Below are 13,840 nucleotides of genomic sequence, written 5' to 3'. Positions count from 1 at the left end.
TATATATATTTTTTTCTATTTTCAGGCATGTAACGAATTCACTACGCACGTTATGAATTTGCTGAGAGAACAGAGCCGTACAAGGCCAATTACACCCAAGGAAATTGAAAGAATGGTTCAAATTATTCATAAAAAGTTCTCAAGTATCCAGATGCAGCTCAAACAATCCACCTGTGAAGCTGTTATGATTCTAAGAAGTCGATTCCTTGATGCCAGGTTCGATTAAATATATATAACTTTTTTTCTCAGTTAAAATTTTATTTCTTAAAGCGCTTCGCGTTTGAAGTGCAAAAGTATTCTTCGTTGGAATTTTACAGTTAATTTATACATTTAATTATTAATTAAATAAAACCATATACTAATTAACCACTAAATTATTTTTCTAGACGTAAAAGACGGAACTTTAGTAAACAAGCATCTGAAATACTAAATGAATATTTTTACTCGCACCTAAGCAACCCGTATCCGAGTGAAGAAGCTAAAGAAGAATTAGCGAGAAAGTGCGGTATCACTGTCAGTCAGGTATAAAAATTTATGCAATTAAAAATTATTATTAACTTATGAGTTATTGGAATTGATTATTAATGATTAAATTAATTACTAAGGTATCTAATTGGTTCGGCAACAAGAGAATACGTTACAAGAAAAATATCGGCAAAGCACAAGAAGAAGCAAATTTATACGCCGCTAAAAAAGCTGCTGGTAAGTTTGATTTGTAAATTATAATTCTAAAGATTTAAGGGGTAGGAATTTTTTTTTTTTCCAAACTTAGATAATTTTTTTTTTTTTTTATTTACACAACAAATCTCTCTTTTTATTTGAATCTCGCGCTCGTAAATAAAGTAAACGCGAAAAAATAATCTAGATCCGCGCAGATCTAGTTTTTTTATTTAGATCTAATAGATCCGTGAAGACCGACGTGGATCAAATTTAGAAAAAAAATTGTTACCGTCAGAATTCAAAATTGCGATTTTTTCAAAGAAATTTCGGGACCTTTGGAAAGAAATTTTTTTTTTATTTTAGTTCCAAGGAAATTTAAATAAATCTGATGTCAATAGAGATTGAAAATTATAAAAAAATTAGGGAAAGGGAAAGGGGCAAAACGGGGTACCCCAAAACTTTTATAAAATTTTTTTTTTGTTTTTAAATCTTTTTTAAACATTCAAAAATGATTTTTGTAAATTTAATTGAGCATTATTTTAAATTTTTTTTGTTAAACTTTTTCAAAAATCAAGTGTCAGTAGAAAAATGTTAATGACTTTTGTTTTATAGTAAAAACTATTAAAAATTTTTTTTTCTTCCTTTGTATCCAATAATTATGTGATATAATATATCATTTTTTTCCACCATTTTTTAGGGGGAACCCCATTTTGCCCGCAAATAATGAAAATTTTTTCTATTTACTTTAAATATCATTAAAAAAAAAAAGATACAACATATTTGAGTTCCCGAAAACTTAACTACCCCGTTTAGCCCCCCTCCCCTCCTCGATATTCAAGTTAATTTAATGAAATTTCACGATACTGAAGTTAGCCGACGTCTAATATTTTTTGATTTTTTTTTAAAACGATAAATTACAAAAAAAAAATATTTAAAAAATTGCACCTATAGCTTTTTTAATTTTCTACATGCGCATATATTTATTTATTTTTTTTTTTATAATTGATTTGTAGAAAAAAAAATCCGGAAATTGTTCACTGTCTGTTAACTTCAAGATCGCGAAATTTCGTGAGATCTGAATTATTTATTCCCGGGTATAAATAATATATATTTTAGTTGTTTTATATTTTTATCTGGTATCTTTTGTCGGATATTATGTGAAAGGTAGTCCAGCCTAGCAACACTGGATAGAATCGATAGCACCAGCAGAAATCGTGTCACAGCAGCGACTCTCATTACTGTAAATCATTTGGCAAGTGAGTTACCGCTCATTGTGTGCCTTCTCTTTTTATTTAGCGTTTGGCTGTTCCATACTCTGTGTACCCGTTGCCGCCGCCGGGCTCTTGTTATTCCAACTGTCAATAAATCAACAAAAATAAAATTACCATCCACATATTAAATTATATGACCGTATTAATATTTAAAAATTCCCTTCTCTTTACTATAAAACAAATTATTACATTTAATATTGAGTAGAAAAAAATAAAAAGGGAGATTTGTATGTTATCAGTTATTAATTACTAGTGATAAAATCCTTGTAGATTGTAAATAAAAAAAAATACTAGAGTTAGCTACCCCTCGATCGTTTGTAAGCACCGCGATTGTTTCTACAGCAGCTTTTGCAGGAGCGTCGCCGTACAGTATGGGCGGCGCCAGCCAGGGTACATCCACGCCGATGATGTCTCCGGCGCCACCGGGTGGCCCTCAGGACATGGCAGGATACGGAATGGGAATAAACGGAAGTGACTATGGTTCCCAACCCTACAATGACGGTTCAATGGGCTATGATCCAATGCATCAGGTAACATTATGTCATTTTTATAATTTATAATTTTATAAATTATACATAAACAAAATCTACATATATTTATATCTATATGTATTAGGGTGATCGTTAAAAATTTAATTTTCTCAGACGGCCCGTAAAAAACTTCTTTTAAGTGAAAAAATACGCGGGGAATTTGGTTTTTCTTTTTCAGTAAAAAGAACACGTGCCTCAGGACGATCGAAGATCAGTTTTCGATACTATCGCGGTTTTTTTTTAAATATCTCATGAAATATGCAGATTAAAGGAAAAAATCATAGGAACAATTTTGTAGGAAATTAAATTCCTGACAAAAAAGGTTGGATTCATTTTTTTTATAAAATGTGTATTTACGAAGATATTTTAAAAATACTTTTTTAGATCTTATCAATTGAGGATTTAAAGGATTACAAATGTTGAAAATAACGTTTTTCTTATAGAAATTATAACAAGCATTAACGATTGATATGTTGCAAGTTACGAAGTTGTCTATATTTAAGAAAAAACGTTATTTTTAACAGTCGTAATCCTTTAAAACCCTCAATTGATAAGATCTAAACAAGTTTTCTTAAAATATTTTCGTAAATACTCATTTTATGAAGAAAATGAACTAGACCTTTTTTGTCAAGAATTTAATTTCCTACAAAATTGTTTTTATGATTTTTTCCTTTAATCTGCATATTTCATGAGATATTTTAAAAAATTCGCGATAGTATCAAAAAATGAACTTTGATCGTCCTGAGGCACGTGTTTTTTTTACTTAAAAAGAAAAAACCAAATTCCCCATGTATATTTTCACTAAAAAGAAGCTTTTTATCGGACGTCTGAGGATATTAAACTTTTAACGACCGCCCTAAATTTATATATGGTAATTAATAAGAATTTATAAATATAAATGAACTAATGTGACGTCAATAAATTAAACAATAAAAGCAAATAATAATAATGTAGTTCTGTGACGTTATTTATTTTTTTTATCGTAAACGAAATTTTGGGATTTTTTTTAATTTTAAGTTTCATGTTCTCATTTACCGAATTTTTCCATAAATTATTTTATTTATCATGCACGTCATCAAAAAATTACATAATGGAAATCGATGAGTATATAAATTGTAAAAAAAAATATTCATTTTATTGATTTTAAAAATTATTAATGCACTGAAATAATAAAATTTATTTATATTCAGTATCTAGTGAGTTTGAGTTTAGTTCAAATTGAGATCAATAAAATAAATCAGTATTGATTTTAAATATAAATAATTGCAGTTGTCAATAATAAGAGTTTTTGCTGCGATATTCAAATAAATGTATTAATTATTTGATTAAAATTATTTTTTATTATAATTATTTACAATCGTATATATTTTTGACAGTATTCTTATAAAAATTATTTAAAAAATTTTCGTATCAATAAAAAAGTGAATTTTATAACAAAATATTTAGACTCCATTTAAAAAAATTTCATTAGTGTGGATGTACCAGACATCAGACAAATTTAAAATTATTAATGAATAGAGTGAATAATTTTCAAAATAAAATATTAATTTTTTAATTATTTACTCTATTTATTTATAATTTTAAATTTGTCTGATGTCTGCTACATTCACACTCACAAAATTTATCATTACAGTGAATACTGTAGTAAAGTTTTATAATTTTCTTAATAATTTACAAATGCATAAATGAGAAAATAAAAAAAAAAAAATTTTATCGTGAGTAATTGAACAGAACTACAAAATTACCAAAAACTATTTAAAATCCTAGATAAAAAACGAATAAATAAAAACATTGAAAGTCAAAGGATAAATATTTAATATTAAAAGTTTAATTTTTTATGTGACACTATTTCAATAGACGCATGTGCATCCTTTTTATCCTTCCTGCACGAGTATGTACATATACAGTTACTGCATTTGTAGTGTATCTTTGAGTAGTATTACTTTGGGGATTAAAGTCGTATGTTGTATTTGTCTATTTTCTATCTTTGTTTATATATTTATATAAATATACATGAGCGTGTGTGTGTGTGTGAATAAGTGGATAGGTAGATAGGTAGATATAGAAGTACAACGTGACAAAGGTAGGATATTCGTACGTGAGTCATGTTGGTGTATATGAAAAGCGAAATAGTATAGAGTGTATTGTTGATGATGATAACGTGCGTGTGCCTGTGTATTGGTGAATAATATCAACACGGGGTGTATTGTTGGTAGCGTCATAAAGATGGGCTTAGCAAGACTGCAGAGTAAAGAGAGGAGGGAAATGTAGTAGGAGAGAAAGAGAAAAAATATGAGGATGAGAATGAGGGTGAGGGTGAGGATGAGAGTCGGGGAGAGAATGGAATTGGGGGTTGGGGTAAAAATTGTAGAGAAAGTTACTGTACTAGCTACTTGCTACTGTATACTACCTATTATATACTACCCTATTCGCTGTGTACCACTGCCAGGCAACGTAACAACAACCCACTGGGTTGCTTAGTATGCATTGAACTTGCAAACTCACTTTTTAGACCAGGTATATACGTTTTGAGCTTTTATACTACGCTATCGAAGCCACGAGTATTCTCAAGTTGTTTTATATAACAATATACGACTGTCTTAATAAGATTTTTATTTCTTATTTATTTATTTTAACGATTTTTATTACGAGTTGAAATTTTTTTTTTTACCCCGGGTTTTAACGTAAGGAAAGTTGAACAAACGGATATTGAGATTAAATATGATTGCATGAGTGTCAATTATTTTTTATAAAAAAAGTTTTTTATTATTTAGTTGACTAACTTCTAACATATTTCGAGTAACAAACCGCTTTGTATTTTTTTAATATTAAAATAATAATAATAATAAGAATAATAATTTAAATCGTGTTAATTTGCCTCTAACAATAAACAATGAACTGTGTTTGTTGCAACGGAGAGGAAAACATTAATCACTTAACCCCCAACTCAACCCGATTGAATATTTAATTTTTTTTTTTATTAATTGTAATGGAGAAAATTAAGAGAGTTTGGAAATCGATATATTCAGTAGCAAATCGTCGCGATTTTTTAAAACATGCGTATGTTTGAATCGAACATTTTTTTTTTTTAACGGCATCTAACGCTCAATATACGAGAAATTTATCCTTTGGAAAAAAAAAAAAATTATTTTGTAATAGAGTTTAACAAAAAATACGACTAATAAAGTCTGAATAAAATTTAAATTTTTAAATTACGTGCAATTTGAAATCATATATAACCAACGTAGTGAAAGTAAATAACTTTTTTTCATAATTTGAATACTTTGAATACCCGGGTCAAAAATAAAACTTGATTTAGAGTTAGTTTATTAATTCGAAATTAAGAGCCGTTTTTTACAAGACAAACTCGACTTTTTTTACGAGATTATGAAATACATTGAGTTTGAGCTTTGTTTAGACTTCACTAGCTTACTTAATCACAATTAGAGACGAAAAAGTCGAAATTAAATCCAAGTTGACTTGGTTTAGACTCATCCCGGGTCAAAAATAAAACTTGATTTAGACTTGGTCGCCTTGAATCGTGACTAAGTAAGACGACCAAGTCTAAATCAAGTTTTATTTTTAACTAGGGATTCAACTTAAATTATAAAACGAAAAAGTCAAAACTACAGTGGAATGCGAAAAACATATTTTACACTAAAAAATACTGCTTGCTTTTGACTTGATTGAATAAATCTAAAGTAAGCCGAATAACTGTCGTGCTCGAAGTGAAGACTAATAAGTTTCAACTAAGATTAAAAACTATGGATAAGTAGAAACTAAATTGAAAAAAGCTCTAAAAGTTGACAAAAATTTAATTTTAGTTGAAAAAGTCGAAATCTTATCGGAAAATCGTCGGCAAATCGATAACTTCAAAAGAAAATAAGGTGAAGTGAGTCTGAATCAAGTTTTATTTTTGACCCGGGATAGAAAATTCACTTTTACGTAGTGCGTAAAAGTAAATTATATAGTTCCCCTGATTAGAAAATACGATTAATCATGATTAAAAATGTTTTAATCGTTTAAAAAAAAATTGTGGTTCTTTTAACCACAATAGTGTAGTAAAACATGTGTAGTAGCGAGTACTCCATATACAGTAAAGGATACTACATAAATAGTAATGGTTTTACTACACATATGGTTGAGGTTAGTCTAAGTTGGAGTTGGCATTTCTTTACTTCAACTTGTATAGTCAAGTCTGCAAAAGAGTGAGCTTTTCTCCCACTACTTGGCTATAATGAAGTCCATGACTTTGCACTAATGCGCATGCGCATTAGACTTAACTGTAGAAAAATGGTGGGAGAAAAGCTCAGTTTTTTGCAGACTTAACTATAGTAACCTTAACTACAGCTGCTGTTGTAACAACTACAATTTTTTTTTCATGTGTGAATCGTCAATTGGACGGATTTTTGAAATAACGTCTTAACTAACCTTAAAAGTTAAGACGTTATTGCAAAAATCCGTCCAAGTCATGATTAAAGAGTATTGAAAACAATTGAAATTATTCATCGTTTTTAATCTTCATGTGGGACCAGAAATTGTAATATTATTCTACGATTTAAAACGATTCATTATGATTATAAATTTTAATCGTCATAAATCGTTTTAAATTGTAAAATAATGAATAATCTTTTGATGATTAGAGACAATTAAGTTTTTCATCATCACAAATCGTATTTTCTAATCAGGGTTAGTTAACTCGGCGTAAATCGCGCCACCCAACGCTCGAATATTGAACTTTAGATGCCTGAATTAAAAAAAATATATTTCAACTACAAATTTATTTTTCATAATACTTATATTAAGTGTACAAAGTATATTTGGCCTTATAAATTTCATAAATTATATTTTATAACTGAGACAACTCTTCCTTATTCCTAAAAAATGTCCAGGCTATTAATTTAAAATTCAACTAAATTTTGCTTTATTAAAATAAGTATTAACAAAGACATTATATTGTCACAAGCACAGTTCGCACAATTTAATATATACACATCACGGTTTAACCTTTTCTTCACAAAAACAATTCATTTTAATATTAAATAGTATTCATATTGAACATTAAAACAAACCCGTTGCCTTTTAAAACCTCGTAGCACTTGACGTAACCAAAAGAAATAATAATTATAATTACGGTGTTGATTAAGTAAAAGTAAAATTTTTTTTAAGTGTAAAATCGGTATCGTGTTCTTTTACAGTGACTTACTGAGGTGTAATCTGTTGTAATTCATCGGACAGAAGAACCAGATCGTGGACACACGTCTTTCATATCTCTGTCTCCGTTGCAACAAGCAATCTACTCGAGAATAGCCAGAATATATGTCAAGTTATATATAAATATATAAATTTATATATATTAAAAATAAATTAATTTAATTATCTTCATTTAACCAACAGTCATTACGTAAATTTTAAATCGGGTTGTATGAATTAAACTTCTTGTAAAAAAATTTTATACGGTTTAAAATTAAAGTCTAGTGCAATACGTGGTTGAAAAATTTATTTTTATTCAGGCTTTAATTCCTATAGTTTATTATTACTACTACTATTATTATTATTATTATTATTATTATTATTATTATTATTATTATTATTATTATTATTATTATTATTTTATTACTTAATGATATTAAAAATTTTATTTTAAGAGTGCAATAAGAATTATGTAGATTTAGTTATTAAATGTAGATAATAAAACTATAGAAAGAAAATTCAATTAAAATTAGGATAATAAATAAATGAATAAAATTTAATTATTTAATTTATAAGATTACTCGATGCGTAGAGCTTTAGGCTGTTGATAAACTTTTAACTCGTCTGACAATTAAATAGTGTAATTTTCTGGCGCATATGCAATTAAATATTGAGTGTGAGAGGTTCTATTAAAAATTTAGTATAAATATAAATATAAAAAGGAAAAAAAAATTTGTGTAAAATATATATAAAAAAAAAAAGAAAATTTTTATATACATATTTATAGATGAAAGATATAAGTGGGAAAGTATTTTTTTAAACTGGCATAGTCGACGCATGCTGAAACTATCGCTCTTGGCTTACGAACATTATCATTGTTATTTTTTTTTTTTTTCAATGCTAAATTCATGCCGATCGCTAGCAATCGCTAGGATAACGTTTAATGTGTACATATTGTCATTATTACATTTCATTATTGATAAAAAAAATAATACAAGGGAAAATTTTAACTTTATATGATAAAAAATGATCAGATATCGGTTTTCTGTTGTATATGATATTACAAAGTGGTCACATTACATGCACGTTTAAATATACGATTAATTATAAATAAATATATGTGATCATATGACTTATGTCATATTATGTCATATTATAAAAGTGGCATTATCGTATGTAAATTATTATATATGATTACATATGAATCGGCACAAAAATTTTATATATGATCAGCAAATTGTTTTATATGAACATATATGATTTATAATTCACTAATTTTGTTTTCACATATAAACAATTATTTATGATATTTATAATCATACACAAGTATGAAATCAGTGAAATCACATATGATCATATATCATATTTTATATGGTCGTATAAGAATTTTTTAAATAGACACTACAACATACAATCTTCTAATATTTTAAAATCATTGTTAATAAATGAATGGAATCATACATGATCAGATATAAATTTTTATATATGAACATATATAATTATAATGTCTTTTGTTTTCATATATGAATAATTATCTATGATATGTATAATCATACACAAAAAAGAAATTACGTATGATCAGATATAATTTTTTATATGATCGTATAAGAATTTTTTAAATAGACACTACAACATACAATCTTCTAATATTTTAAAATCATTATTAATAAATGAATGGAATCATATATGATCAGATATAAATTTTTGTATATGAACATATATGATTTATAACTTACTAATTTTGTTTTCATATATGAATGATTATTTATGATATTTATAATCATGCACAAGGATGAGATCACATATGATCAGATATAATTTTTTATATGATCATATAAGAAATTTTTAAATAGGCACTACAACATACAATCTTATATTATCTTAAAATCATCATTCGTAAATGAATGGAATCATATATGATCATATATGACATGTCAATTTTGAATATCTTATCATGTAAAACTTGCTTATGAATATATACTCACTTTTACATGTGTAGTTAAAATCACATACGTCATATATGATCGTATATAGTCATATATGATCATATATGTCATGTCAATTTCAAATAACATCATATAAAACTTGTTTTTAAATAAATAATAAATATATACTCGTTTTGACATTTTTAGTGAAAATCACACACATCATAAATTATCATATATTGTCATATATGATCATATATTGACAGAAAATTTTCAAAATATTTATAAGAGTGAAAATTATTTTCACATGATACTTTTTTCACTATAAATTGTTATGACTGCACATACAAACATCTATCTGATCATTTTTATAAATAAATTCTCTCTTAGCATGATTGCATGCAAAAAAAAGTTTTTCTCGTTTCCATTTAATTCACATCACGCGACGGTCTAAATTAAATCTGTTTATCTATTTAAATAATTTTCTGTTTAATTGTTTTCTGTTTGTTTTTAAATTTAACTGGGATAATTGTGATAAACATTTAATTTATTGTGAAAACTTTTGTTACTGTTATCATTATTATTATTTGAATTATTTTTAATTTGTTCTGTTGTTGGGATTTAATAATGGGCTAAATTGAAAATAAAAAATAAATAAAATTGACAATTGAAAAAAAAAAAAAAAAAAAAAAAATACAATGATGACACGCAGGGCAAGGGATTGGCTGCGGGGCCTGGATGGATGCACCGTGAAGCCATGCCGGAGTTTCCGCCGCTCCACGATTCAGCGGATTCGGATTCTGATTCTCGAGACAATGAAAAACGACCACGGGTTTAGGTGTATGTGCTGAAATAACGCGATGAATTTTCCAATCTAATTTACTGTATAATAGAAAAAAAGGAAAAAAAAACACAACAAACAAATCTTAAAACATACACACACATGAATAAAAACAATCATAAGTTATTATAATAATAAAAATTGTAATAATTACAATAACAAAAAAAAATAAAATAGAAAGAATGTGAGAAAGTACGTGAGAACGCTTGTGTACGAGATCAAAAACTAAAAATAAATGATCATAGTGTAAATTTAAATATATAAAATATAAAAATGCACTTAATCGTACATACACTTGCTACAGAAAATAATATCGATTTAATATTATTCTCATTATCATTGTTAACGTCAAATTACTTCATACAAAATTCACCTTTAAAATGTTGCTCATTATAAAATTATTTTATCATTTAGTTTTTCTTTCTTTCAATCGTTATTTTTATTGACAACGAAAAAAAAAAATATCATAATTTTAATATTATAATTTAAAAAAACGAAAAAAAAAAAAAAAAAACAATTTGTATACGATAAAAATAGTTATAAGCAATATTTTAAATATCAACATATAAACATATATGTGGGTGGTGATATTTCTTCAGTGAAATTTTTTTTTCTTCAGTAAAAATTATATATATTGTTTTTTAAACTTTTTAAAACATGAGTAGATTTGAATTTTACAAAATTTTAAAAATTACGTGTTTTTTCACGAGTGTAAATGTAACAGAGATCAGACAAATTTAAAATTGTAAATAAATAGAGTAAATAATTTAAAAAATAATATTTATAAAAAATGCTCTTATTAATATCAAAATTTTTTAAATGCGCATTTTTTTAAAATTTTATATTATAAATTATTCTATTTATTAATAATTTCAAATTTGTCTGGTGTCTGCTACATTCGCACTCGTATTTTTTTTTATTTTACAAATCTTTTGCTTGCAAACTATTTAAATAATGAAATAATTATTGATATTTGCAGGTAATGAACAAGATTTAAAAATAAAAACTGTATTCAGAAATTATCAGATCATGAAAAAATTCAAAACATGTAATTTTTTATTCAAATCCACTCAATATTAATATCAATATTTCCGTATAAAAATTAATGTGAGCTCTACTTGTATACTTTAAATAATTTTCGATAGAAATGTGCCATAAAATATCATAATTTTGACAGCTTTTCTGTCAAAAATATTGAGTCTTGTCAAAAATGTTCATACTTCAAAAAAACTTTTTAAAACATCAAAAATTTATTGGAGAAAAAAAAATTTTCACACTGTAATATATATATTACATATATTTATATATTACTTTTCCGTCCTCATGTCATGCGTTCATTTACTTTTCTCATAATCACATTCGCTAAACAATTTAATTATTATTATTATATTTTTAATTTACATTATAATTAATTATTTTTAAATATTATTATTATTCTTTTTTTCTTACAATCATTAATTGGTGTGTTTAGTTAGTTGAAATGCTTATTATTATTATTATTATTAACAATATCTCACGTATCGAGTTTAATATATAAGTTATAATATCAACTTAATTTGAATTTAATAACTTAATATATGTCTTAGAATCAATGAAAATATTTATGATCCTGAAGTTACCAGACAATTACAAATTTTCGGATTCTTTTTTTTTCAACAAATTAATTAAAAAAAAAAAAAACTAAAAATATGCGCATGTAGAAAATTAAAAAATCTCTAAGTGCAATTTTTCAAATATTTTTTTTTTTATTAATTTATCATTTTTTTAGAGAAATTTAAAAATTATTGAACGCCGGCTAACTTCAGTATCATAAAATTTCAAATTAAATTTAAGTTACTATTCAATTTTTATTTTCTTTATTATTAACATTAAGTTGAAAAATTGTATATGCATGTTCCTTATATTAAAATGTAAGCAGGCATTTGTAGCACGTGGCGGCTTTTGATCTATTATTATTATTATTTATTCATTATTATTCTTTAATTATCAACACCAATTATTTAATTATTTGCGACTTAAAAATCATTTTCATATTATTTTGCATCAATCACACTATTATCAGTAGGTGTCATGTTTGTTACTTTTTATATAAATTCCACATATATGTATATATGTATTTTATATGTACATACATATTAAACATTTTGTTGTAACAGAATAATAATAATAAATTTAATAATAATAATTATCAAAAGAGCAACATTTGAATATTTAAATTTGTAAAGGGTATTTTTTAAAATTTCATTTGCGTTCTCAATAAATAATTTCTTATTTGAATTTTTTTTTTTTGTAATAGTTTTTTATAAATTAAAAAAAAATTACCTTACAAATTACACTGAATTATTATCTGGTAATTAATTACATTTATAATTATTTGTAATTTGAAATTTGAAAAATTATAAAATATCAATAATAAAAATTATCATTTTCAAATATTGACATATTTTCCATAAACTGATGACTGATTATCCAGTAATGAGAAAATAGTTTTGTCATAAATTTCTATACAGTAATTATTTTATAAAAAATTTTAATACTGTAATTAAATTAATTACGTTACTAATTCCAAAAAGACATATTTTTAGACGCCCTTTTGGCTTTAGGAAACTCTAATGTCAAAAAGACGTATAATTTTTTTTTATTGCCAATCGTTTTGTAGACTTATTTTATGACTAAAAATTGAAAAAAAAAAAAATTTGAAAGCCAAAAGGGCATATTCTGTGTAAAAAAAATTTATTCCAAGAACGTTTCTGACAGTGAACTTTCAAAATTGAAACAATTCTGAACTTTGAACATTTTTGGAACTTTAAAATAATTACAAGTGTAAAAAATTTTCAACTAATGTAGACTTTTCTTGTGGGTTTCTAATTTTTTTTTGAAATTTTTTTAACAAAAAATTCAAATTGACAATTTTATGAGTTTATAATAAATTCATAAAAACTTCAGAATTAGTTCCAATCACTTATTTTTTAGACTATTTTTGAACAAGTCAAAAAGTGAAAAAAAACTGACTTTCCCAAAAAGTTTTAATAAAAATCAAAAAGTGTTCATAACTATTTTCAAATCATTTTTTATGTTTTTTGCCTCATACCTGAATAATTCTGGTAAGAGTCATAAATTTTCGTAATTCCTAATTAATTTTTTTTCTTTTAATGTTTTTCAAATCCAAAAAACTGTCAAATCAAATTATTTTTGCTCAAAAAACAAAAAAAGCGCGCAGGAAAAGCCTACACTAGTTTTAAATTTCTCACTTTCTAATTTTTCCAAAGTTCCAAAAAATGTTCAACTCAAAGTTCAGAATTGTCTCAATTTTGAAAGTTCACTTTCATGAACACTTTTGGACCGAATTTTTTTTTACACCGACTAGCTAAAATTATACGCTCTTGTTGCTTTCAAATCTTCAGCTTTTAAATAAGTCTA

The 13,840-nt window shown here is 25.5% G+C and overlaps 1 protein-coding gene across 8 annotated transcripts in view; it reads left to right on the top strand.

Annotated features, from left to right (window-relative positions):
• LOC130669100 (homeobox protein extradenticle) overlaps positions 1-13,840 on the top strand; it is a 60,948-nt gene that overhangs the window by 45,151 nt on the left and 1,957 nt on the right. For 4 of the 8 annotated variants that reach the window (XM_057471803.1, XM_057471802.1, XM_057471807.1 and 1 more), the window contains 5 exons: positions 26-216; positions 387-522; positions 606-702; positions 2,274-2,461; positions 10,292-10,492. In XM_057471803.1, coding sequence (XP_057327786.1) covers positions 26-216; positions 387-522; positions 606-702; positions 2,274-2,461; positions 10,292-10,417 — 738 coding nt within the window. In that variant the 3' untranslated portion in view covers positions 10,418-10,492. Of the gene's footprint in view, positions 1-25; positions 217-386; positions 523-605; positions 703-2,273; positions 2,462-7,659; positions 8,002-10,291; positions 10,493-13,840 lie in introns of those variants that run through there. The other 4 variants (XM_057471804.1, XM_057471806.1, XM_057471810.1 and 1 more) reach the window with 3 other exon arrangements.

The sequence above is a fragment of the Microplitis mediator genome, chromosome 5, assembly GCF_029852145.1.
Source record: "Microplitis mediator isolate UGA2020A chromosome 5, iyMicMedi2.1, whole genome shotgun sequence".
Classification (NCBI taxonomy): Eukaryota; Metazoa; Arthropoda; class Insecta; order Hymenoptera; family Braconidae; genus Microplitis; species Microplitis mediator.
This window is presented reverse-complemented; position numbering and strand designations above follow the sequence as displayed.